This window comes from Aptenodytes patagonicus, chromosome 2 (assembly GCF_965638725.1).
Source record: "Aptenodytes patagonicus chromosome 2, bAptPat1.pri.cur, whole genome shotgun sequence".
Lineage (NCBI taxonomy): Eukaryota > Metazoa > Chordata > Aves > Sphenisciformes > Spheniscidae > Aptenodytes > Aptenodytes patagonicus.
In genome coordinates, this window is record NC_134950.1 from 127,311,563 (window position 1) to 127,338,872 (window position 27,310).

Below are 27,310 nucleotides of genomic sequence, written 5' to 3' on the forward strand. Positions count from 1 at the left end.
CGTCACGTGAGGCGTTTGTTGACTTCCTCGAAAGGCGGGGGGCGGGCCTGGCGCCCCGGGAACTTCCCGCGGTGGCGGAGGGCGATACCGCGGCCGGGCCGGCGGCGATGGGAGCCCGAGGGGGCCCGAGCGCAGACCGCGGCGGCCGGCGCTGCCTCTCCGCCGAGGTGACCGGCCATTACTGACCCGCCTGGCCCGACCGAGGCCCGGAGAGGTTGGTCCTGGCGCCGGGGAGGGGCCCCGGGCGGGCGCAGGGGGCTGGCGGTGGCACGTCGCCTGCGGGCAGCCCCGGCCCCGCGGCCTGTCTCTCGCGGGGGGTCCCCGGGGGTGCTGAGGAGCTTCGCGCCTCGTTGCCCGGTGGAATAGGAGCGGTTCCTCCTGGGGACAGAGGCGTTTCTGGCTGTTCTTTCAGTTTCTCTTTTAAAATACAGCTCTTCTCGTGGAAGGAGCAGGTTGGCAGGGTCTTGTGCGGTGTCCCTGCCTGCTTTTGCTTTACAGGCGAAGTGTAGCTGGGTAAAGAGGGGCATCCCTGTTGAGGGACGGTGAGCGTAGTTTAAAGGTATCGCCAGCGAGTTGGGAGTGGGTCTCAGGTAGGCGATAAAACTAGCCAAAAAGCTGCACCTGATAAAGCTGAAAAACTGGGTGAGTTCTTAGAGCAGCAATTTGTGCGTTAGTACGGGGGAATCTAGCGAAGGAAATGAACAAAGTAGGATTATTGGCACAGGTTGTGAAAACAGAAACATGATGAAATACTGGAGGAGACTGGAATACAGGTGTTGCAGGATGTGTTGGTTTGGAAGAAGGGAGTACAGATGAGTGTTGAGATAGTCTTATATGCTAGTGATGCTTTCAACTTTTAAGAAATTCCAGCTTTAAATCCTGGTGTTTCACCTGGCAGGGACATTACTCCACCCTCCTTAAGTAAATCTGTGCTCCAGCAACTTACAAGTGAGAGTGGGTTGGGCTGTAAACTGTTCCAGTGAGTGGTTTTAGGAGCTTTTGCATTTCTCAAGGAATCCCTTAATTCCCCTGCTGTCTTACACTGCGTGTAAGCATACTGGAAGCCAGCTCTGGAAAAAGCGGACTGAGGGGGGGATTATTGTCATAATGGTTAAGTCTCCTCTGGGCTCCAAAGGTCAGGTGCTCTTCTGAGGCAGCGTTTTTTGAGAGGTGTTATTGTGGACTATGGGAAACATTTAATTTCCTGGATATTGGTGCGTGATCAAATGCTACTGCTGCTAATAATACCAGTTATCTGTTAGCACATGTATCCTGGAATTTTTATCATAGAAACCAAAACAAATCTTAAGATTACTACTACATTTTGTTCTTTGAATAATTGATATTTTGTAAAAGAACTAGTGATAGAAGTAACTGTTGATCACGTGATTGCACTATAACAAGTAGGAGACTATTACCCCAAATTCTAAGCATGATTTTTGAGCCAACAACTCTGAGTGAAGTCAGAAGGCAGAAAACACTGGTTGTGTGAACTCTAGATCAGATTATATGAGGCTTTTAGCCACATCCCCCCCCAAAACCCCACATTTTTTCTAAAACTACTTTTTTTTTTTTCCTCCAGTGCTTGTATGCTACAGTTTATAGTTCAGAAAAGTATAAAGTGACCATTGCCAGGATACAAGCTAGGTTATTTTTTACGATGAAAATTAAATAGTAAAAAGTTCTTTAGAAGAGCAAAGAGGGTGAAGTGACATCTTTGTGCAGCAAAAATGGGTAATAAACTAGAGATAATTTTAAGATTGCCTAAATTTCAGCAAATACTCCGATTTGGGTTTCAGTATGTCCGTTTCCTACGTGATAGTTAAAAGGCGGGGCAAGTGTGACATTATCAGGTCAAATACGTGAACAAACTGTATTTAGTATACTCAGGGTGGAGAAATAGAGTAACTTCATCTCACAGCGTTGGAAAAACTGTACATGAAGTTGCAAATCCAGTAACATTTGTTGTTGTGATATCAATAGAAGCATTGAATTGGGGATTGTGCGTTATGACTGGAAAATGTTAAATCAGGGATGTCCACTTAGGAAAGTGGAAACTACCCTGGAAGAAGTGCAGACCAGTTACTGCACGTGCTGTCGATACCTGATTTCTTTAGAATAGATTTTGAAGAAAATAAGCAAAAAGGTAGAAGTAAATGGGATAAAATGCGGTGTGGATTTACCTTTTGATATATGTTTTCATTCTTTCACAGGTATTTTCTAAACAGAGGAAGTCTAGATAGAGAGTCCATATTCAATAAAACAGTTACAGTGGCAATGAGATCCAGTTTGTTAAAATGGCGATGACGGGATTAATACAAGAGTCAGGCTAGTAACTAGCTTGATAGAAATCAATGATGGGTTCCGCTGAGGGGGACTTTTAGAAACTACATACATATGTGATTTATCCACAATCAACTTTGCAGTCTGTCTTATGTTTTTGTTATATGTTTATACTATAATTGCATTAATTAACTATTATTTACATGATTGTATAATGTTTTTATGTGGAGTTCTTGGTGTATAAAATGGTAGATGCTACTAAAATTTGACAATATTTTTGGGGAGAAGAAATGAAGTTTGGGAAGGGAAGTGAAGCGTAAGTAACATGAAAGTCATTCACTTACAAGCTGCTAACAGGAACTTGTGTTCGAATGACCAGGTTTGTCTGAAATAATGAGACGTAAACCTGAATATAGAATCATAGAATCGTAGAACAGCCCAGGTTGGAAAGGACCTGGAAGGATCATCTGGTCCAACCCTTTGTGGAAAAGGGAGCCTAGATGAGATTATATCTAGCACCCTGTCCAGTCGTGGCTTGAAAACCTCCAGATGGTATGTTAGTGAATTGCAGGATGACCAAGGGCCATCAGTGCGACTCAGTTTAACTTGCCTTTTAATAGCTGTGACAGGTGAGGTGTGTTTCCAGTTGAGTTAAAAGTTAATGCAATTATACAAGGCTTTCAAAATATCTCATCACTGAACTTGTGAACTTACTGTATGTGAATTAACCTGACAGTTGAATTGAGTGGGAGGAAACTTACCTCTGGGAGGTAGGACCTACTGTTTGTTTTACAAAAGAAGAGTTAAAAAACCCAAAACAAACCCTCTTAACTTTTGTAAATAGTTGTTCTTTATAAACATTTTGAAATGGGAAGGAATGAACACCAAAAAAGTGTCTATTAAAATAACATTCAGTGTTAGCATGAGAACATATGGGTTTTTCAGTAACCTTTGAATATACTTATATTTGGTGCTAGAAAGGTTTAACAGCCAGAAGCCATTCTTGCTCCTACTTGTGTTTCTTTGGCAGTATTGCTTCTAATTAGTTTCAAGATGAAATTTAATAGTTTAATAAACAGGATTATATGATGTTGAGAGGACAATATTTAATTGACTCCAACTTTTGGGGCTTTTTTCCCCCCTTTTCTGATGATAGTTGTCAGGGAAAGTGGTGGTTGTGACAGCATCCACAGAAAGGCAAATTGAATACATTATGATGAGGATGCATAGGGTTTGCAAATTAGTGATGAAGATACTGCAGTATGAAACTGTTCAGAGAAAGTAAAATTTATCAAGCACCGTTGTCATAAAATGGGCTTTTTAGTACTTTTCTAATTCTTGTGAGAGTAGATTATTTATTGTAAAAAGCTTGAGATTGAAAAAATTGCCTGTTGTACCTAAGGAGATTTTGCTTGGCTCATCTAGCTTACCCAGATGTTCATGACAGATGAACTACAGTGAACTGGTTTGTGAGCTTAGAGACAGTAACTTTCCATTTCCTGGAGGCAGCAAAATGAAAGCGATCTGATTTACCTGATGCGCTGATGTGTTTCTGAAAGAGCACCAAGTATGCTGAGGCTGCAGGGCTGTGCCCTTGTACACATGGACTCTTAGGGCGTGCTTTGGGGATGTGGACTTTGTCCATACGGAAGGATAAGCAGTGGCCAAAGCTAGCAGCTACTGAGATGTGTGTATGCAGATTTTTTGCTCTAAAAATGGAGTAAGTATCTGTAAAAAGCGATGTCTCTCTCTGTAGAACAGACTGTTCATGACTGGAATCAAAGAGAACCAAAGATTTCTGAGGGAGAGATGCAAAATGATAGATGCTTAAAGAGACTGGAAGTCTTGCTTGTTTTAGCATCATGTGCCATATACTCCATATACTGTGTGGAGTTTTTGATGTTGACTGCAGGAATTCTGTATTTTCCATTGCTGTGCTGGAGTGTCTTTTAAAAAAAAAGAAAAAAAAGCAGTACAACTTTTCTGAAATTAAGGTGAGGGCTGCAACGCACTCATTCAGGATTCCTGTGGATCAAAGGCATTTCTTGAATTTTATGCTTTATTTTTATGTCTACATGCATATATACACCCTTCTGTGTAAGGCAAGGTAAAGCAGTACAAAAATTATACTCTTATTATTAACAACTGGAGACTGTTCATACTACCATTATGAAGTCAAACCTCTCAGGTCTGGAAGGTAAACAAAGTAAAACGGTCAGACTCTCAGTAGCCCTGAAAAAAATCAGGAAAATACCATCTTGAAATTATTTGCATTTGACATTTGGAAATATTTTGAAAACCCTTCTATTCTCTTTCAAATCAAAAGATGGGGCAAAATGGAAATCTGCTCGATACTGGGAAAAATTCAGTGTAATCCTGCTTTTATTCTCTCTCCTCCTGATCCGAGAATAAGATTAGCATTTCAAACTACAGAAATCTGTTTGTGCAGTGGTCTGTTTGCTATTAGAGCCTCTGCATCCTGTGTTCCTCGTGTGTAAAATGTGTTTTATATTTAACTACCTCCCATGGTGTTAATGACTAATATTTGTAAAGCTCTGTGAAGAGAAAAGCTGTATTTCTGCCAAGCATTAGTAAGAAATGGGAAAACATTCTTACTCTCAAGATATTTAATATATTAAATCAAAGCTGTTCTATAACTTACATTAAGTGTCAATGAACAACAGAAGTGGTTTCTGGAAACCATTCTTCTCTACAGTATGTGAAAGAAAACTTAAGTGGTGCTGTCTCTTCAAACTCGTATGCTTATAAACAGTGGACATCATTACTCCTGCTAGAACTTAATACTATGTCCTGTCAACAGTGTATTCGGGTTGTTTGGGGTTTTTTTAAACATTAATTATTTAATACAAACACTAATACTATTCATTTAATGTATTTATTTTTGGAAGTAAAGATTAAAGTCCTTTTAACTAGGCTGTTTCATGTGCCGATCATTCTAAAAAAATATAAATGTAACATGTTTTTGTCACAGGCAAAAGTATTAGGGAGACCTTTCTTGGGATGGGATGTGTGGTAAGTGGGATTGTAAAGCTTGCTTTAAGTAGGCTGAGATGGACATCAGTTGTATTCATAGACATTAACTTGTCTGTACATTACTTTAAATATTTTCATGGGAAATCTTTCACTTTAACTGGTTACTCTAGCACAGATTATTTCATGAATTGCAACTCCAGAGGGATCAAAATTAACTCAGGTGCTTCAGAGTGACAGCTCTGGGGCGTCTGCAGTAGTGCGTACAAGCATAGCTTTGAATTGGAGAAGCCAAACAGAATAAAACATGGGCAGAGGTCTGTGGTTGGACTCAGTAATTACTGCCGTCCTGCAAGCCCTTCTGGGACTGCCAGATTTGAGGAGTCATAACTTGTGGAATAATCTAATGCATGTATTGTGTCAGAAGCACTTCTTTGATTGTTGCTTACAGTTCGTATTTTTTTTAAATGATGTAATATAATACTGGAGAAACTAAATTTTGATTCCTGTCCTTAAAGAGTAAAATTGAAGGCTACAGCTGTAGTCGGGGATTTTCTTACAGATATAGCCCCATTTTGTAAGGTTTTGTCTTCTGAGGGTTTCTGTCTGCCGCTTTAATATCATGAGAGAGCTTCTTATGGAGAAAGTAGCATTTGTGAATATGCCTTTTTTTTTTTCTTTTTCCTGATAGCACAACAAAGAGCTGGGTGAACTGTGCATTTCACCATGACCTTTATAGAACTGCTGATCTTACACTGTTTAACGGCCAGGTTTTATTCTTGTATGAGCTTATATCTTTTATTGGCCTTTTAATACAGGCTTAGCAGGTGCTGGAGAAGTAACTGCTTTTTTTTTTTTTCTCCTTTGGAAGTACTTCAGAAAGTTTTTTGCAGTGTAGAGATAAACTGTTCAGGGGTTTTTGTTTTCTTTTTTAGGTTGTGTTGATTTGTTTAGATCTATTTAGCAGTGCTGCTCTAATTTTTCTAATGTGACTTTCCTCATGCTCATCTAACATATACTGCAGTTAGTGGTGCATATATTGTAACTTACTTTTGAGTCATCACGCACCTATCCAATACAGAGGTCACAGCACTTTTTTTCTTAGGAAATGTCTATCATATAGTTCTGTAGACGGTGAGATTTGAAACTTTTTGAAATATGCAATAAAAGGAATATTCAGTAAGCACAGGCAACAGATTGATGTTTACTAATAGTTAACTGTTAAAATTATTTTGTATCAACTCATACCTGAGATTTGATAAATGCTTTTTTTTCTTCATTTTTTTTTCCTCTTCTATAAATTTTTTGCAATTTTTGCCATTTGTTAAAAATTTAACTGTGTGGTTTTGTAGAATAACTATTATGGGAGAAAATGGGGAGCTATTTAGAATAAAATATATAAAGAGTTTTCCTTTCAGATTGACTGACAATAGCATCATGAAATCTCTTAGAAATCGTAGTGGCTTGTTTATTCTGTGAAGAAAAGGTGCTTTCGGTTGCAAGAGTAGTGCTCCTTTCCAAAAGCAGAAATGTCCTTTAAGAGGTAGGGGGAAATCTCAAAATACCAACAGCTTTTTGTTTTCTGAGCGTGTACACGATGGCTTTTTGAAGTGATCTTATGCTAAACTTAGAGTAATGTAAATATTTTATTATTATATTTCCTTCATGTGATGCTCTAAAATTCTGGGTAAATTAGTGTTCAGTGGCATTTAAATTTCAATTTATGTAAATCTGTCCATTTATTTGAAAGTGATACTTGTATGAAGTCTCGGTTTTGTTTGCTTGCTGCTGGGCACGATGACAATGGTGATTTGAATCACGTTTCTTGTAAAGCTGAAACAACTGCACTTTTTTGTGGTCGTAGCAGTGTAATACGGTGTGTGGATATTATTAATACTTTATGTTAATAGAGATAATGAAAGATAAAAATGAAGTGTATACAATGTGAATATTGTGGTGATTTTCCCTTCGTGACAGGCTGTTGAGCTTCCAGTACAGAGAAGTTGTTTCATGGTAATTTTATTTATTTTTAACAATTGAAGCAAAAAGTTTAAAAATTGCACAATTCCTTCTGAATATCCCACTTACCTCACTTAAGCCTGTGTAAGGTGTGTTGCCCCTTTCCCCTCCAAAGTGTTACATCATCAGATCTGTTCTTTAAAGGGATGAGCCAAGAGGAAGGTGTCTTATTTGGGTACCTGTCTCTCAGGAGAAGTAGACTTTCGTTTTGTAGGCAGTTTGTCGTCACTTAGTTGCAATAAGATTAGTCAAAAATGTGCATATCGGATCTTTCTGAAATAGTTATCTTGTGTGTAGAAGTTTAGAAAAATGTGTATTACGAGCCCCTTTGAATTATGCGGAATTATATGCTTGTCTTCTAAATAGCATCCAGTGCTGGCTGAGAGAGCAGCATCAGAAAACCAGAGTTGAATAATTCTGTGAACTAAATGAGATCTTTCAATTAAAAAAATGTTAGTGTAACTACTTCTCTTAGTAGGTGCAGGTTAAGTGTGTACCTGAATTTATAAAATAGTATTTGTGTATGCTGAGTCTTATTTGGGACATCTTGCTCTTTTGGAAGCTCATAAAGGAAGTAAGCTTTAGTTAGCAAAATACAGGATAAATACGGTCTCGTCTTCTGATGTTGTCTCCTGTTTTCTCTTGCTGCCATCCCCTGGTGGAACTGATGTGTGCAAGAAATAGGGAATGTATGATGCTCAAGTTTAGGAGCTATAGGAAAGTGTGGGGATAAAGATGTGTTTTATGTACAAGGTCACACAATCTGCTGCTTTCTTCAAGAGGTAGTGATAAGCTGTGACACTTCTTTGATGACATTTGAGCCTAGTATTCAGAGAAAAGGAGATGCGTTGCCTTGAGAAGGCAAGCTCTTGGAATTTGATGAGATGGGTGAGAAGACTTGCAGGGCTATTGGTAAAACAGGGAAGGAAAAGCTAGTATGTTATGCTCATCTTAGAATGCAAAAGAGCAATTCCTTCAGTTGGTTAATGCGGTTTGAATGATGTAGTGCCTTTGGTCAAGGTCACCTTGTGCATGGAGCGATATTATTCTTGCAATGAGAAGGAAGCAAACCTTTTTTGCAAGGCTCTTTCTACTTAAGTACGAGGCAGAGCAACAGGCAAGGGAAGCTTAGGCTACCTGTTTTGTTAGAATACATCACACAGTATGCGAGGCATCTGTTCGCCTCCTGAAGATAACCATTAAAAGGACTTCAGTTTTGGTTTCTAGTTTTCTTGGCTTTTTTCACTGTTGCAACTCCATTGCTGTCTATTTAGTATAAAGGAGCTGTCACAGGTTTTTATCATGTTGTCTAACTGGCTTGGAGCAAATTGAGACAAATGGGATAACAGCACCATTGTTCAGCTATAGCTGTACTACAGCTCTTCATAATGCTGCAGTCCATGTAGCTTTTCCATTGCTAGCACGGTGAGAGAAATTTGACCACATAGATAAGCTCCAGGGCAGTTGATCCCTTTACATCGTAGTATCGCTAAACAAATGGAAGTCTAGTTTGAATTAAAATAGCAAATACACAGTAGAGGCAGCGATTGTGGCTGTGGGGTTTTCCCCCGCTTTCCTGCGAAGTTCTGCTGATCAGGTCAGTTTTCTGTTGAAATAACTTTTTCCTACAATACAAACTGTCTTCATTATGCTTATTTCTTTCATTCCAGCATTTCTGTTGGTTCATTAGCCAATCATCAGGAACCTAAGGATTTGTTCAAGGGGAAAAGAAAAAAAGTAAAAATCTGCTTTTGGTAGAAGTAGCATCAGTAGTTTGTTTAAGGGGAGGGAGAAATACTATCAGGTACTGTATAGCATTTGTTAGTATTGCATATAAATGTGAGGAATCTTGATCTTCATAACTAAATAAGAATGAGCTGTGTCTTTTTCTTGTTTGGTTGGTTTTGGTTTTGTTTTGGGGTTTGTTTGTTTGTTTTTAAATCAACCCCCTGAACTTGTTCCTGCTATCTAGTAACATTAAGGAAAATGCTGTTGGGGCTTTTCCCTTAGGACCTGGAGTTCAAGAAAGTAGATGGAGTTTCTTAAAGGTGCTATCTTCTTACTGAATGTTTTGCTGTGCCTAAAGGATGTGTGTTGTAACAACAACTCAATCTAATGGTTACGTTGCATTTGTCATTCAGGTGGATTTGCCTGGTATTTTAGGGTGACACTTTTCTTACGGTCAGGTTATTGTCAGTTTTCTCCATGCATGTTGAGGCAGATCATGTTATTGAGTACGTTTTCATTCTCGCCATATTTGCAGTCAAGAATTATTGTAATTGTTGTTCAGCAGGATGTTTTCTACTGTGACCAAGTAAAGAATAGCTACTCATGCAGCCTCTTTAAGGACTAATGCAAGTGTACCTTAAGATTCCATTTTAAAGTTTGGGAAAAGTATGAATATTTGCATTCAAGAGTGAAGGAAATTTGGCACTTGTGCTCAGGAACCACAGTAGTTAGTTGATTTCTTGCAACTATAATCTCTTTTACTGCTCAGAGCTGACTTGCAAAAACTCTAATACAATATTCCTTTGGAGTTCAAATACTTGGTACCAGCTAAATTCTAGGATGCTGTTAAGCCTTAATAAAAATGAATTTGGGGGTTCATAAATCTGATGTGTACTCAAAATATTTTTATCAAGTGACAGTGAAAGATGCTTCTTTTCTAACCAGCCTATTTTCAATGTAATTTGGGTTTCAAGATTTTTCTGCAAGGTTAAGATATTTCCTGATTACTCAGTCTTGCCATACTTATACAGAAACACCCTGCAGTATTATTTTGGAAGGTTTTCAGACTTGAGACTCTTGATGAATTTGTCTTTGTGAAGATTTTGCACTCGTATCTGTCTTTTTAACAGCTGTCATGGAGGAGTTGGTAGAGGATGACATCTGTATTTTGAACCATGAAAAAGCAGACAACGCTCCTAAGAGAGACGGGGAGATTCCTGTTTCATCTTACAGTGGAGATGAGTCTGTTGCCTCACACTTCGCACTTGTCACTGCATATGAAGATATCAAGAAACGACTAAAGGAGACAGAGAAGGAGAACTACTTCTTAAAAAAAAGAGTGAGAATTCTAGAAGAGAAGGTAAGAAAAAAGTCAATTTACCAGCTTCTGGTAGCAGCTACTTTTTTGCTCCTGGCTGGATGGCGGAGCAGATGGTTAAGTATTTAAAGTATGTACTTAAAATAATTTACAAGTTAAACAAATAAAACAATTTACCAAAACTTTTTAAGTGAAACACAGTTTGTTCCTCTGGTACTCTAGTTAAGTCATACTGGGATTTTTGATTCTTACTGGGCATCTATGTGATGCAATGCAGTAGTGCCCTGCAGGGATACTAGCTTTGATTCAGAAAGACGTTGCATTGGATCGTTACTGTATTTCATCTACCTCTTTATGGTGTTTATTAACTTGGGCATATGTGACTTAGTATTGTTGAGTAGTGAGGTGCCAAGTCTATAAACAGTCAGAATCCAGGAATTGTCTATCAAAAGAATCTCTTGGGCTCAGCATACCAAAATGATAAGGAAAAATTGGTTGTTAAGAATATCTGGCTAGGTCTCGCTAATAGCAGTCTCAAACATGAAGTACAAAGTTGCAATGCTTAACATAGAGGTGTTGGCTGGCTATTTTTTGATGCAGTCATTCTAAAACATAAAGGAATCTAGAAATTTATTTTATATGCAGTTTCTCATGGCCTTAGTCTAGTGAAGTTCATTAAAGCTAAAAATGGACCATGATGCAGGCTTTTCTCCCCGAGTAAAGAATCCTATTGTTAAACGTATATCCATTGTTCAGTAGTGAGTGTCTTTGTTCTGCAGAAGGTCTTGACTCTGATAAATTGCTTTCTTATTAATATAAGATGGAAAGATAGATCCTAGAGCTAGAGCTGAGACATTTATTAGGACTTAGTCCTAAGTATGTGCTACTGACTCTTAAAAGCTTACAAATAATTTATTATTTTGTGGCATTGGAATGAAGAGCTTGAGTCACACTCGGTACAATTTTGAAACACTTATTCGGAAATTCTTGGTGACTGGTTTGACAGGATTGGCTTTGTGTCAAAAGGCAAAACTTTCTCAGCACTTTATATAAGGTCCTGTGGGGGTGATGGGGATAGGAATAGAGCTCTAGACTGAATATTCTCTGAACCATGCTGAGTGTAACATCTTTTACGTGGTTACTCAAAATCACAGCGAACAGGACTTGATGACCTTAACAATCCCTTTTAGTCTTGTGTCTTTTGGTTTGGCCTGGTTCAGCTTAATTGTCTTGAAGATAATACTTTGTTTTCCATAGAGAAAACTTTTATTTTAGTATGTGAATACCACAAAAATGTTTCTATGAGAGAGGGGCACGGAGAAGGCCTAGACTGTTAAGTAATAGAACTGACTTTCAGTCCTTGTTAATGGCTAGCATACCTGTATGATAAAAAAATACATGGGGAGTTACCCCTAATGAGTTTTAAATTTCAAAGTGTATGGAAACTTCCAGAAGGTTTGGTAAGGCTTGTGTTCTATCTGAATGGCTTTATTTGGGGGAGGAAAATGTAAAGGACAAAACTTAAAATGAGTAGGACACATACTTCGTGGGTCAATACAAAAAGCAAAGGGCAGAAGCTTCCTATCTTTATGGCTTGCTTTCCCATACTTTCTTTTGAGTGAGCACCTAAAAGAGGAGATATTTAAGGTAGATACATAACTGTCACCTCTTTCATTTTTGTAATTTTTTTTTGTGTGGCTCTTAATTTTTAAGAAAACATATATACATCTGTCACAAATATCGACATTAGGTACAGTAAATGTGTTTAAATGCCTCGATAATTTAAAGCAAGTGTGCAGCTTAAATAGAATGACAAGGATAATGCAATACTTAGTCAAAACAAGAACTTTCTGTATGGACAGATGTAATTTGATGTAAGACTTCTCTTCTTGCTGTCTTATTAAAAATACTGAATATGTTTTAACTCTGCTCCCCTCTTTCTGACAGTCTAGTTGGTAGTGTTTATTCCCCCTTGCTTGTCTCCTGCCTTAGCAGGCAACGAGATAGTGGTGACCTGGGAGTTAATAGTATTTGTAAAATAATTCTGCTTTGACTTTTCTCGCATAAATACACTGAAAAAAATCTTTGTTTAAATTATGAGTCATTAAAAAAAATGATGTTCACTTTCCTCTTAATTTTCTATATGTTGTGTCTTTATATGCTTAAAACTCTTTTTCCAAAAAGTAGTTTGTGCATCTTCAGAGCCTGGAAAAAATATGATTAAGGGGTTGTCAGTGTGAGTAATCATGACTTATGGATGGCTTTTAAATACTCGTAGCAGTAAACTAGCAAGCATTAAGTATGGTTAGAGATTGCAGAATTTGTAGATGGCCTTTGTTGCACTTTTGTAAAAAAAATTTTGGTCTGTATCAATGTATTTGATTGATTTATTTTCTAAACTGAAAAAAAATGCTATTAGTTTAATGTTGCAGACTGTACTGTTGCACTTTTTAAATTTTGCAGTTCTCAATATAACATACAAAACTTATTATTTCTCATGTTTGTTAAATGTTTAGCTGCTGGGCTCCCGACTGGAAGAGGAATGCAGCTCAGCTGGACGTGAACAAGTGAATAAGGCATACCAGGCTTATCGAGAGGCCTGCATTGACCGAGATAATCTGAAAAGCAAACTGGATAAAATGGTATGCCTTTTTAAGTAATGATTTAAGTGCATGTTCTGTAAGTACTGCATAGTTAGTAAATGTTTACTGTAGAATGAATTTTATTTGCTGAAGATCTGTGGTGTTTGTTTTATCACTTTTTTTAGGTTTTTAAAGTACATGGCAATACTTTATGTAGGAATAACAATTTTAAGTATCTCAATTTTATTACTGGGCTAGGCTAATGCTAAAAAAAATATCAAAGCAATCGTTTTCTTGTTTTGTTTTTAAAAAAAAGTTGAATTATCAGATGTGATAGAAAAAAGCTTCACAAATGGCTTCCCTCCCAAAAAAAATAGATGAAAGAAAGTGCGGAATCCTTGAAAACCTTGAATGAACAGTTGCAGTCTAAAGAAGTAGAGCTGTTACAACTAAGAACTGAAGTGGAAACTCAGCAAGGTATGCATCTGGTTACTTCATCTTAATGTATGTTGACTAGTCTTAGTGGTTATATTATGATCTCGGAGCATGAAGAGGTTTAACCGTATATAGTGGCTAATTAACAGAGGAGTATACTTCAGTGAGATACCTTGAGCTTGTATATGTGTTCATTCTTGTAAATGGTGACAGGCATGTTTTATTATCATAGGCGAGGAGCTCCATGGTAAAGATCTGAGGCTGTCATGTTCTTCCACTGTAGGTTATTTAATAACTTGAGAAATGTGCATAACCTGACAGTTTAATAGGCTAGTCATGTACATCTCTGGACACCACCACCTTTTCCTCAGAGTGGGGCAGGGGCATACTTGTTCAAGTATCAAACACTATCCAGTTGCTACCACTTTCTCTGGTACCTGCAGATGATCTGGTATATTGCTTTGTTTCACGGTTGGGCTATGACAGGTACAAGAGGATGTTGTATAGCAATAGCTGCAGGCGACAACAGCTATTTAAAGGGCTGGGGGGTGAGGAAAGGTAGAAAGATGCTAGTTGTAGAGAGCCTGGTAGAAAGAGGGAAGAGAAACAGTGTACCCTGGCAATTCCAAAAGCCCAAATCCAGCTTCTCTTACTGCCATTGTAAAGAGTGCTGTGTAGATGATAGGTGTGTAAAATAAAACACCATGGAAGAAAAAAATAATCTTTATTACTGTCCTGTTACAAGAAAAGAGAAGAAGAAAATGCCATCTATGTAAAGTTAGAGATAAGGACTGGACTTCAGATTCTGTACCAATGCAGTCGTTTGAAGGGTGCTTCTAAGTATTGCTGTGCTTGATTGGGTTACTTTCGAAGAGCACCTCAAGCATGTAATGCACTACTTCAATTGCACAAGTTTTTAAACCTAGAAGAACAAACCACACGTAGTAGTAGTAGTAGTATCATCGTTGAGAACATCATGGTTTAAGGAGGTAAGAAGTGCAGAGTTTATAAAGAGAGCTCTGAAAATGTGGTGATTTCAAGCCTTATTTAGTAATCGATTTTACTCATAAGTGGGCTCTGAGTACCTTGTTTAGGAAAAATCAGAGTAGCTTAAGCTTGTTTAAATTGTTAGATTTGGAAGTGAGTGTATCATGCAGTTAAAGACTTGGGGGTCTTCTTCCTGTCAGGTTCTTTCTCTTCTTGCTGTCTAACTAGCATCCTACTACTGATTTGATGCTAGGATCGTCTTAGGTTGCTTCTTAATAGCAACAAACCACACGTAGTAGTACGACTGTGTGAATTTGTTCCATGTAATAAGAAGACTTGTGTAACTTCTAGGCGTTACCCTTTTGGTTTGATTGTATCTTTTGTAGCTCTGTTTGGAACTTCTTGATAGTAAACTTGGGAAAAACTTAGGGTAAATTATGTAATGATATCAGTCTGAGGCGGGGAAAGGCTCATGTCTTCAAAGCATGTAAGAAGTATGCAAGTTGGTGTATGTATCATGTGTGTTTACCATTAACAGATTTTTGTATTTCCAGTGCCTTTTTATGCTGTTACTTCCTTTTTCTTTATGTAAAATCTCCAGTGCATTCTTGGAAAGTAGGGCTCTGTACTTTAAACTCGGAAAATAGACTACTCTGCCAACAACTTTACAAGTGTTACCATTTCTCTGTTGTCATAGTCTGCAGTTTCTTCAGAATGTACAGGATGACGTTTTTGTCATCATGGGCTGGATGAGGTGAAACCTTACATACTGAGTTACATTTCTTGAACTGAGACTGAAATCTGATTGTCTTGCTTGTCTTCTTACAGTGATGAAAAATCTGAATTGTACTCAGTCCAGCTGGGAAATAGAGAAGCTGAACAGTGACCTGAAAGTGCATAGTCTGGAACAGGATCTAGAAAAGCTCAAGCAAGAGTGCAACAGTCTCAGAAAGGAGTTGCAAAAATCCAGGCAGAAGGTACCTTTATTTTTAAGGAATTTTTGTATTAATAGATGTTTTATTAAATAGTGTTATAGCATTATTTTAAAACCCTTCTGCAAGCAAAATAAAGGGTAAACAAAGAGATATAAAGTATATAATTGAGTGAAAGATTAACATCCCAGTAAAATTAACCGTAAACTTTTTCATAGACTGGCTTGTTTCTTGGAAATAGTACACTTACATAGGTGAGATTTCCCAGCTGTTGCCCATATAACAACAGAAAATAAAGCTTTACAGTTTTTTATAAGTAGTCGCTCAGATCAAAGTGTTCTATGCTGGTATTTGTCTTGGGCTGGACTTCTTAGAAAGTTTGGGCAAAAACTGGTTTGGTTTTAGGGGTTTTTTGGTTTTTTTTCTTTTAAAACAATAAAATGCTTATGTTAAAAGATAACATGAACTTTGTTTAAGGAGCTCTAGCGCTTTTCTTTAGGGTAGTTGCATGAAGCTTGTCAGGAAAGTGGATTTTTGTAACGAGGTTTCCAGAATCTTGCTATAGTCTGGGGCAAGTGTCTGTTGTGAGGGACTCATTGTGTAAGGTAGATGTGATTAGGATCTCAAAAAGGAAATTAAGATAGCTTAACAGTAATAAAATGCATTAAGTTTAAAAAAAAAAAAAAAGTCTAGTGCATGCTTACTGCTTTACATGATAAAAGGTACAGTGGCAGTCTCTAGGACTCTACAGTCACATTGAAGCTACACAATAAATTTAAAAGATTTAAATGTGACTGAAGAGGCAGACTATTTTAGGTTCCTTGTGGTCATTAATAATTCTGATTATGTAATCTCGAGTCACATAATATTTGAGTGAGCCAATATTCAGGGTATGATTCTATGTAAGACTCGCAGATAGAATCCTTGCATGGCCATCATCCTGCCTTCAAACAGGATTTGGTTTAATTTGGAAATGTTTCTTTGGCTCTTTTTCTTATGGGCACATTTACATTACTACAGAAACGTACTTTTGAAGCAAATCTCCTAATCACTGGTGCCTACTGTGCCTTGCATTACGGAGCATTCAGGAGTATGGGAACTGGATTCCTTTTGGATGAAACTAAGATGATGCACCCCAGCCTCTCCTGGGCATTCAGGGACCAGACTAGAGCTAGCCTGAAGTCAAGTCCTTCCCCCCCGCTGCCCTCAAAGCATATACAGTTGGGGTGTTGGGTTCTCAGCGCTGCAAGTGTCTCTGCAGATCTGCTGCTGTCATGCTACACCCCTAGCTTACACGGACAGGCTTATGTGCACCGATTGTCTTGTCTCGGGTTTAGTCTGTCTTTTTTCCACTAGGTGGGGATAAAGCATGTTACCTGGAAGGCGTGTGAGGTGTTTTGTTAACTTCAGTTACTGTTGGTTGTTGTTTTCACTCGTATCTGGAATTCTTTTAGGTGTTTTCAATAACTTGTAAATTCTGAAGGCATACTGTAACTTGTATGCAGTCCTGGTGTCTTCAAGTAGCTCTATAGAATAGAGTAACAGCTATATAAATAATTGAAGATTGCAGATTGTATTGTGAGAGTGAATGTTGCTAGAAAGAACAGACTAAAATAGCAGTTGTAAGGAATACTAGACATGACACTGTTTAAATAATGCTTATGCCAGCAGCCTTTGTTGCAAAGAACAAATATAAGGAACAGCCCTCTTTTTGCCCCCCCTCCCCCCTCATCATTCCTTCTTGGTCCTGGTAACTGCTTAATATAGGAAATAAAAAGGTACAAGTTTTCAAATATGGGGTAATATAATGCAACTTTTTTCTTTTTTTTAACTATGAAATTGAATCTCTGATGGGTGGTGGTGGGAAAGTCTTCGGGAGGGGGAAAAATTGTCAGGTGAAGTACAGGGAAATGTGATCAATGGGCAATGACAAGTCAGCATTGTTTCAAATCCAGCTGGTATTTTTGTTATTACTGTTTTTAATTACATTAGTTAGCATTTTCAGATGTTTTTCTACCTTAGGCAAGTATACTTTCTATTTTTTTTTTCTATTTTTAGATATTCGGGTTTTGCATTGTAGTTGATGCAGTGTATACATTATATTGACAAGTTGCTTGAAATGTATATAGGCTATCATAAAGCCACAGTAACAGGTATCGAATTCGTAACAGCTTTGGCTAGAGGGAACGGTAGTAGGAAGGGAACATGAAGAGAAGGGCTGTGAATGGGAACTCATCACAGGTGAGGGCCTAATAGAAACATGACTAATGAAGTGAGCCCAATGTTTGATTTGTTAAACAGTCCTGTGAATTTCAGTGAGGCTGCTTGTATGCACAATTTTAAAGCAGTCTTTCAGACTCAAGGGATAAATTATGTTTTATCATAAAAGTAACTTGTGGAAGTAAATCTATACCGAAAGTTTGCTTTAATTTAAAGGTCTTTATATACTGGGACAGGGAAAGAACAAGAGAAGACTGATTACTTTTTTTTTTAATGGAAGTCAAAAGCCTTTCTCAGTTTTTGCTTTTCAAAGAATCACAAATTCCGAGAGCTCAGCTGTTTGTTTGGTTTGTTGTTTTTGTTTTTTTTTTTAAAAAGGGAGTATGGTGGTGCCTGAGCAATGCTTTCATATCAGTAGGTAGTTTAAGCATTTTTAAGTGGAATTTCTTAGTAGAAGTCTTTATGTCCATTTTGAAAACCACTGCAGCCAACAGAAATGAAGACTACTTTACTTCTGAATTTCAATATTAGCGAAGTTGTAGTTTCACTGCAGTATTTTCAGATAGAAGATCTGAAATCATATGTTCATTCCTTCTCTATCGTCCCCTCATTCTGTTATGCAGGACCAGGCTCAAGATGAAAATCCATTAAATGGAGACCTCCTTCGAAGGCAAGACATCCAGAGGTATGAAAATCAAGTGGCTTTCATGTTTTATTTTTAGTTTACTGAGGGACAGTTACTTGAACAAGTAAATATTCTTGCAGCCTGTTCAAATGTGTTATTTCAAATTACACAATCTAATTTCAAGTCTAGGTATACTGATTTAGCAAGATCATTGTAATTTTTTTTCTTTGTTATGTTGGTAGTCCAGGATGATGATGATAAGAAAACACATCTTCAGATTGTAGTACAGAAAATGAAAGTTAAATTATCTTGGGTTTAAAAATCAACTTTTTAATAATTAGTTGACTTGAGGAGGTGGTAGATAAATTTCCAAGCCTCATCCCGGCTATAGAATATCTTCATTCTGCATATGGGGAGGTTTCTGTGTTTGCATAGGTGATGGCTTCAAATCTCTTGCTTAGTATTGGAACATACATTCTTACTTAGTGCAGTGCAATAATATTTCTACTAGAAGACATTTTCAAGGATTTTTTTTTTTAAATATTGAGGAGCCATTGTGTGACCTATTCAAAGAGAAATAGCAGATTTTTTTTTAGCTTTTTTCTCCAGAAAAAAGCTAAAATATCGGAAAGCATTTGTTCTCATTTTGCAGCCATTCAAATAATAATTGTGCTTATGATATAAACTCCTATATTATCCTGTCTTGAGTATGTGTGCCATATTAGAAAGTGTATCTATATCCTTTAATGCTTTATGCAAAAGAACAATTCATGAATGCATGAAAGTTCCCAAATGATCTGTCTTGCAGAAACGAAATACTAACTGCATCTCTTATAGCCAGTTATGCCTGTTCGTGTACTTACACGATTTTCCACAAGAGGGAAGAGTGGTCCTTCATAATGACAGATGGTTTAGTGTAATACCTTGTTGCTTACTTGGTATTGAAGAGATGGGAAAGGAAAGCAGTCACTGAAAGAGAACAGTATAGATATTTCTTTTCATGTGTTCTCTGGTGTAATGATGATGATATTGTACGCACTATACGCAAATTACACTTTCACCTTTCACCTTGACTGGATAGCTAGCTAGCTAACACTTTTTTTTTCTTGTGGTTTCTGACTATGAAGATCCAGCCGTCTTACACGCCTGAAAAAAGGTGTTATCTCAAGGTATAGCAGTTATCTCTCTGATCTTCCAGAGCACGTTTATTCCACAAAGTGACATTCAGGTGGCAACCATCTGAATTAGCATATGTACAGTATAGTGTTTATTGTAATATGACATAAATAATGAATGTGTAATGTGTACTGAATATGTAAGCCCATCCAAAAATCTGTGGAAAAACACTTGGAAAAACCTCCTACGCGAAACATTTGTTGTAGCAAGCAATCCTGCTGTTTATGGGAGACGGAGGCATTTGCAGTTAGTTAACTTTTTGGAAAGTAATTATTTCACATGTGTCAGCAGCCTGCAAATCTGACTTTAAATTCTTGGTTTGCAAATCTACTTTGCTGCAGATTTAGATAGGCTATCATAGTCAAGGTTTATATTACATGTTTGAAGGCTGTATAAGATAAACTTCCAAGCACATGGAATCCTTGGTTTTCAGTTGCATATTCCTTGAAAATTAGGCTTTGCAATAGGATTGTAGGTCAGTATCCACAAAAACAATTAAAATGTTATGTGTGATTTAAGTGGAATTCTGGTACCTGCATCCCTTTGCAAGATGCTTTTAAAAGCACTAAATGCAGGTTATAAAATTTATCTAACCACATTCCTTCTGGTTGGTTGCAGACACTGAGCTGTTCTTGTATTTACCACTTCTATATTAAATATTGGACAGTTCTGGTTTGATATAACTAAAGTTTGTTTGATCTTATTTCTGAGACCAAAACACATGAATCAATGGAGTGTGGTTGCCACATCAACTTAATTTTAAAACCGTCATCTCTTAAAAGTTCAAAGAGCCAATTGGATTCTGCAGTCAAAAGGCCACAGGTTTAGCTGAACTTATTGAAATATCAGTTCTGAAAATTGTAAATTTCTATCTATCAGAATTGCTGATACCTAATACATTACCTATTAAACTATCAGCTTCCTCTGTTCTTTAACAGAGTTTTTGAATCTGAATATTTGTATTCTGGGGAAATATTTCTGTGCATAGAAGGGTATTTAATTTCTTTGTTTTAAGGGAACTCTCTTAGCGTTAACTTGCAGAACAGAATAATAGCTGTTTCTCAGAGTGCTTTTGAACACGTTCATGCCTGATAAATTTCATGCAGGAGTGATCCTAAATTGCTGTTTTAGAGGGATAGAAATCTGTATATATGCATGTTTGAAAATACAGTTGTTACATAGCTTAATATTTCTTAATCATCTCAACAATAGTTTGAGGTACTGAACTGTTTTCAAATAAATGTCTTTTAGGTGAATATAGTGAGGAAGAAAGAAATATTCTGAAAAATCTCATCCATGATATTTGTCCTCAATAAATGTGCTTTGGTAGAATGTTAAGCATTAAAAAAAACGTTAAATCATTGATTTCATGTTTAAGATGTAGTAACTGCATCCTTATGTCATTGAACTCTAAGTTAATTATTAATCAACATAAATGTGGTGTTCAGTGAGCCTTTGCTCGAAACGTTACGTTACCAAGAAACATACGGTGATCTTGACTTTTCTGATTTTTTGTTCTTGATTTTCTTACCAGCTAATAACCTGAAACTTCAATATTGGAACCGCGCTGCTGTTGCTAAATATGTTTCTCATATTATGCTGTCTTATCAGAGAATGAATTGGGTCGCTATTTTTTACACTGTCTGATAAGGCAGTGTGTTAACATAAATTAGATGACTTGAACATGAAACAGTATGTTTTATATTTTAGTTTGGTCTGTGTGTGGGTGCTCAGTTTGCATCTTGGGTATCTAGTCTGAATTCATTGTAGCGAAGCGAATGGTTGTAGAGACCCAAATACTGATTTTGATTGAATATTTAAAATTATGATCAATTAACGTTAGTAGGATCATAACATGATGGGGGGGTGTGGTCAGTTATCAGAAGCCATTCAAAGTTAATACTCTACCTGTTTGCAGTCCAGTGTCCATTTAATTTTTTTTTTTAAAGTATTCCTTTGAGATTACTAGTTTTATGGGAAGATAGTTAGTTTCAAATAATGAAATTGGAGAATATGCTTTGTATTTCTTCCCATTCGGGGAACTTGAAATTATTGGTGTCATCTAGTATGTTAATATGTAATACATTATATATTGTAATACGAAAGAGTCAAATAAGATACACGAAGGTCCACCAGTTTAAGATAATTATCAGTACTGCTCAATTCATTTTGAATTATGGAATTCTAGCAAAATTTGCAGTGTATGTCAGGCAAAAATGATTTATTAACAGTTAACACTTGATAAGCCTGTTAATAGGCATGAGGGTGCTTTAGAGGTGGCAAGTATTTAACTTTTTAAAAATTTCTGTTTTGAAAGTGTGCAACAGGCATATTGGGAGCTGAAGAGAGAAATGTCTAATTTGCGTCTAGTGACTGACGTGCAAGCCAAGGTTCTACGAAAACTGAAAACAAACCCAACAGCGACCATGAAAGGCAAGTCAGTGTTTGCAGTAACAGACCTTACAAACACAAACCGTTGATTCAAGCTGTACCATTTTAAAAAGAAACTAGCTATCATATCTTATCAGAATCTCATCAATTGAAGTTGATAAGCTAGACTATATTATGGTTCCAGCCTACCCATTTTCTGCTTTTGCTTCTGTCTCATACTGGTCAACTTCACACATAAAGGTGTTGCTGATGTGTTTTTTCTTCAGTACTGTATTCTGTTCCCCTTGTGGCTTTTTTCTCAGTCAAGTGTTGCTTATGTGCACAAGGCTGAGGTGTTAAGTTTAGTTATATTTGACCTTTTACCACAACTACTTCATATTAGGGGAGAAAAAAATCTTTTTGCAAACGCAGTCTTATTTTCCCAGTATAGAATATATAAAGTATTAATTTGGCAACATTTTAAAATCAGACCGTAATAGACTGAAATTCCCTTATGGTTGCATATTTCTTTATGTTTGCGTTCAGAAAAGTTGTCTTTTCTAGCAAAACGCTATGCAAGATGACATTTTCTGAATGTCAAAATACTGGGGCTGCAAAACTGCCTTATTTCTGCTGCTACATTGCAAATAATTAAGGGGAAAATAATTTCCACATAAGATATGTATAATTTCTGTGAGCAGTTCATCAGATGGTTCTTCTATTTCATACGTATGTTTCTCTCAAGCCAAATGCTTTACAAGAAAGCGTTCTTACTCTGGTGGGGCCAGACTACCAGTCTGACTGTTCATCGCAGTGTTTATTTCCTTTGCTTTCTGCTCACTTCAGTTGTGTTTACTGTGTTCAGAATACAGAAGATGCCGGTGAAAGACGGTGAACTTGGTTACAATATATTGGTGACAGTCTCTGATGGCCCTGTCCCTTAGAGATCGAGAGGTTTTGTTTCTAAACAGCTTTGATTGGCTCGGCGAGGTAATGATAGGATTCACCTCCAGGTCAATCACTGCCTTTGTCTGTGGCCAGCAGTGATGCAGGATCACTCTCTGGCACTTGGCTGATAATCTATCAACACATTTTGTAGACTTGGTCAAATTGTTACCAGGTGAGTCTGTGTTCCTACAGTTCTAAGGCACATTTGTCAAGTAACTTCAGCAGAGAAACTGGGAAGTGTATGAGTTTTTAATCCTGAAGTCTGTTGAGGTTTGATGAGGTCATGGAGTATCTTTCTGTCCTTATTTTTACTTTGGAGTTATCTGTCTTGCCGCTACACAAGTACTAATTTTTTTCTCTTTTCCTACCTGGTGAACAGTCGGATTTTCTGAGGTTGCTAATGCAGTTATACATCCACAGCTATAAAAGACATTATTGATTGATTGGGAAACAGTGGATTTTTGTCTTTTGCTCTGTAGGCTTTTTTCAGTAATTTTTCAGAAGTATGTGAGAGTGAACAGGTTCAGCAGAAATTAAAACTGTATTTATTTTTTTTTGTTTACCTTGCTTGTCAGCCACTCTTACGAATGCAATGCAGATATATCTGTGCTTATATTTATAGAGAAATCTTGGCTTATGCAAAATACGGGTAGAATTGACTTAAAACTTTCACTTCCTATACCTGTAGTACTAGTTATTTTACCATATACAAACTAGTTGCTGCTGTAAGAGGTGCGTTAAGTCTGCAGAACACAATGTATTCATTGCTGCATGTCTGATGTTAACAATATCAGTTAACATGCGGATTCTACTTAGCTGTCATTTATGTATGGAGGCATTTTCAACAAACGTGTCCGCTTTTGGGTTGGTTTGGGTTTTTTTTTTTTACATTTTCAGTCCGTTTTCAGTGGATTCCATTTTTCTTGAACTTCTAAAGGTCTGTAGACCTCAAATTGCTTTTTACACCTGTCAGCACAAAGAAGCCAAATCCAGTTCCTTAGCATGTCTTTCAGATACGATGCCTGTGCTATGGGAAGGTGCTTTTGGCTGACATTTGCGAATTGGGTACCACCTTTTAATTTATAGTGACAAATGGAAGTTGTATTCTGTGACCAAGATACTGGCTCCTCTTTCTGTCCCTTAAGCAGTAAAGTTACAAATCACAGGCCATGCTCAAGATTCACAGCTGTTCCAGAAAATGACCTGTAAGATGTGAGTTTCTTTAACTGCAGGAATCATTAATCTACTCCCATTACATGGTTATGTAAATTATCACTACAATAAATGACCTGGTTGCATTTGGCCATCTGTTCAGACGTGCGTTGAAGGTGCAGCTCTTTCATTTCAGGTAGATGCTGTGCTGTTTCAAAATCCTCCCCTTCCTAGCGTGGTTTAAAACTCCCCTGGAATTTCAGATGGCTGAATATTGCAGTCTGTTGCTTTACTTTCAGAAGTCAGACAATAGTGGAGCACAGAGTTCTCCGTGAACACCATACGTTTCCCTCTTACTGCTTCAAGGACAGTGAGAATTCAGGTTCTTGGCAGCCTGAGAACACAACTTGTTAAAAGAATCAGTAGAGTAGGAAGAAGCGTGCTTTGTGTAAGCAATGTTCTGAATCGGGTCGATGTCTCCAAGTGCATGAAAATCCTCTCTGTTTCAGCATTCATTCCAGTCTTGTCAAAAAGAGTCATCAGTTTATCTGTGTTCAAGTGGGAACTGGGAAGTTTCCTTGGTGTTGGGCGTATTTTAGACATTGCGATTTCAGGATCTCTGGTTCATCTTGCAAAATCTGAGGCAGTTAGTACATTCAGTTCGTAACTTTTAAGTAGTTACCGAGGTAAAATATGGTCTGAAAATTTGTAGTTTGAAAACACTGGGTTTAACACACCTGCAGTACTGTAGTACGTTTGGAGTATATGGAAAACGCATTAGATAATGTCACTTTAAAATCTTTTATCTTCTTTCTTCAGCTTCCTCTACTGCACCAGTACAACGTGTTGACTTGAACATTTCAAAGCTGAACTTGACATCTGGGGTAGTCTATAAGAAACTCTCACAAAATGATAAAGTACTCTGCAATGCTGTGTCTCCCTCTCTGCTGAGAGACCTAAAAATCCCACCTGAAAGGGTGACTCTACAAGCATGGACAAATGAGAGACCCATTCCAGTTGATGGCAAAACATTTCAGGAACACCATTCTTATGGAAAGAGCTCTCTGGAAGATAACTCCTGGGTATTCCCAAGTCCTCCAAAGCCTAATGAGAATGTGTTTTGGGAAATGAAAAATAAACCAACCTTGTTAAACTGTCCAGCAGATTACCTGGATCAGTGTAATCAAAACTGTCTGCACAAGAGTTAAACAATTTTTAGAGTGAACTGAGGCTTTTTTAGGATGGTTCTGAATAGGCACCTTAACGCTTGAACTTTTAAAGAGGGAAAACAAACCGTCTTTAATGTTCTTTCTTTATTTTTAATTCTAGCTCCAAAACAGAAAGCCCAGTCTTCCTCTGCTGTAAATCAGGAGCAAGTTCCTTGAAGTTAAAGCTGTGCTGGTACGATGTAAATATAAAGAAATCTAGCTTGGGGCCTAGATAGTCTTGTACTGCAAATGGCATACATTTGCAAAAGATGACACTGAAAAGTGAGTTCTTGGAATAAAACAAAGTAATCTGGTTCTGTATTTGTTTGCTATTTGTATGTTATCGAGAAAATACTTGGTATCCTGTGTTAAAACTTGTACCAGCTCTGAGCTTATTTTTTGACAGTGGGTTTTCTCAGAGTAAGACATAAAATGAAGAATTGGATTCTCTCTCCCTTCTTCCTTTCAATTAACTTTTCTGATTCCTCTGGTTTAGAAATGCATTTTTATGTAATTTTTAACCAAGAAAGGTGAGACTTTTTTTCTTTTTGGTCAAAATCTCGATTTATATTAGGTAGTGGCAAGAGAAAAATCACTGCTAGGCTATCCTGTTTCGATTGCACCGTTTTGGGCCTTACTGTGAATTATAAAGGATCGTACGTAATGCTGCTGAACACTGTGAATGCTGGATGTTCAGCTCGTTTCCCTCAGTCCATGTTGTAGGAAACCGACTTAATCCTGCGCACAGTGGTGCCTGCCACAGAATCATCCCGTTCACAGTGCAGTTATCCTTATTGTGCCTCCTTTGCACAGCACCAGAACCTTGACTTTGTATTTGTGTGGTGGTGAAGGCTACTAACTTTTCTTTTATTAAAGAAACAAAGCCTTAATTTAATCGGACTAGGTGTTGTAGCATTGTTGATATATATAAAGAAGTATTTTTGTGGTATCTTTAGTATGCCAATAAGAACTAGAGTTATTTGAATTGCAACTGCCTGCTTTATAGACTATGGGTGTCTAAGTACTTTTTTTTTTCCTCTTAAGGCCAAGAACTGTTCTTAGACAAATACAATTTATGCCTTTTTTTTTAAACTGCTCTGCTTCATATCTGGCTTAATACAACAGGGTTAAGTGAAATGCCTTTGACTGCTCGATACATTGAAGAAAAATGCTTTGTATTTTAGATCTAGGATACCGAACTTGTAATGGGTGGGGAGACGCTTAATACTAAATATGTTATTTACAGATGTGTGGGTGGGTGAAGTATTTGACTTCACAGGTCCACTTAAGATCAGTGTAATAAAAATTAATTTCTCAGCTTTTTAGTAGCAAATTATCTTAAAAAATGCTTGCAAATACATGAGGAAACTATGGCAACGCTTTTACAGCCCATCATTACTACGGCTGTGATACAGTCAAAGTGCTGCATGACCTGTGTGGTTCCAGACACTTCCTTCCCTGTGGAGTAAGTACTTCGTATGATGCCCATCTTCTTTTCCTCTTTCAGTTTGTCTATCAAAGTTGAAAAAAATGCCTTCCCAGATACCTTCTTACTGTATTAGTGAACAGCATACATAAATAATGTTTCCCATTCACCAGATACTGTTTTTATCTTTCTATTATCTTGCTCACGTATACTGGCTTGTCTGTGATTAATGGAAATGGTGTCAGATGCTGGAATTTATTCTGACCAATGAACACAGCTGACTCAGGGGAGTACAATCTCTTGGAAAGTAATAGAACAAAACCCAATATGCATAAAACAAATCCAAGTCACTGGGCTTTAGCTGATAGAACCAACTACCTGTGTAATAACAAAGCAGCAGAAAACATTTCTCATGTGGCTGCATAAGCTATATAGTCTCTAGTTCTAATGTAGCTTACTTTTTGGGGGTTCCCCACCTCAACATTACAGAGGTTTTTTATTAAGTAATGTATTATCCAACAGACATCAACGGGATTAATACTTTGATTTGTGCAATGAAGGAATTCTACTGTGTAAGATTTTAAATAAATTTATTTTTGTTTGAAATCGGTTTCACTTACAAATCTCCTTTCAGTATTTGGCACAAAATTTTTTACTCAGCTTTAATTTCTTGATTGTGTATAAGGGTCATTGCAAATACAAACAATTTATTTGAGGTTCATCCTCCTCCGCTCAGGAAAAAACAAACATCCTCTGTAGACTGCTTCGATGTATTCTGGGAGAAGCATTCTCCTACATGTTGAAACCTGAAGGACTTAGTTACCTTAAGCCACGGCATGTTCCTGTGGTTTGACTATTTGTGTCAACAGGTTCCTGGTCGGCTTGTCCTCTGTGACAGGGAAACTTCTTA

General features: G+C 37.4%; 2 protein-coding genes across 2 annotated transcripts in view; one reads left to right on the plus strand and one right to left on the minus strand.

The window, feature by feature from the left end:
* Positions 1-27,023, plus strand: AZI2 (5-azacytidine induced 2). The gene is made up of 8 exons (XM_076331143.1): positions 1-214; positions 10,152-10,381; positions 12,856-12,981; positions 13,299-13,398; positions 15,172-15,320; positions 18,119-18,180; positions 21,614-21,729; positions 24,586-27,023. Exons 2-8 carry the CDS (start codon positions 10,157-10,159, stop codon positions 24,972-24,974), a joined length of 1,167 nt encoding a protein of 388 aa, XP_076187258.1. The 5' UTR covers positions 1-214; positions 10,152-10,156; the 3' UTR covers positions 24,975-27,023.
* Positions 14,064-27,310, minus strand: part of CMC1 (C-X9-C motif containing 1) — a 64,053-nt gene continuing 50,806 nt past the window's right edge. Inside the window, exons 5-7 of the mRNA XM_076331145.1 lie at positions 18,984-19,089; positions 16,652-16,801; positions 14,064-14,278 (exon numbers count right to left, since the gene is read on the minus strand). The gene's annotated coding sequence lies outside the window, so the exon portion shown is untranslated. The remainder of the gene's footprint in view (positions 14,279-16,651; positions 16,802-18,983; positions 19,090-27,310) is intronic.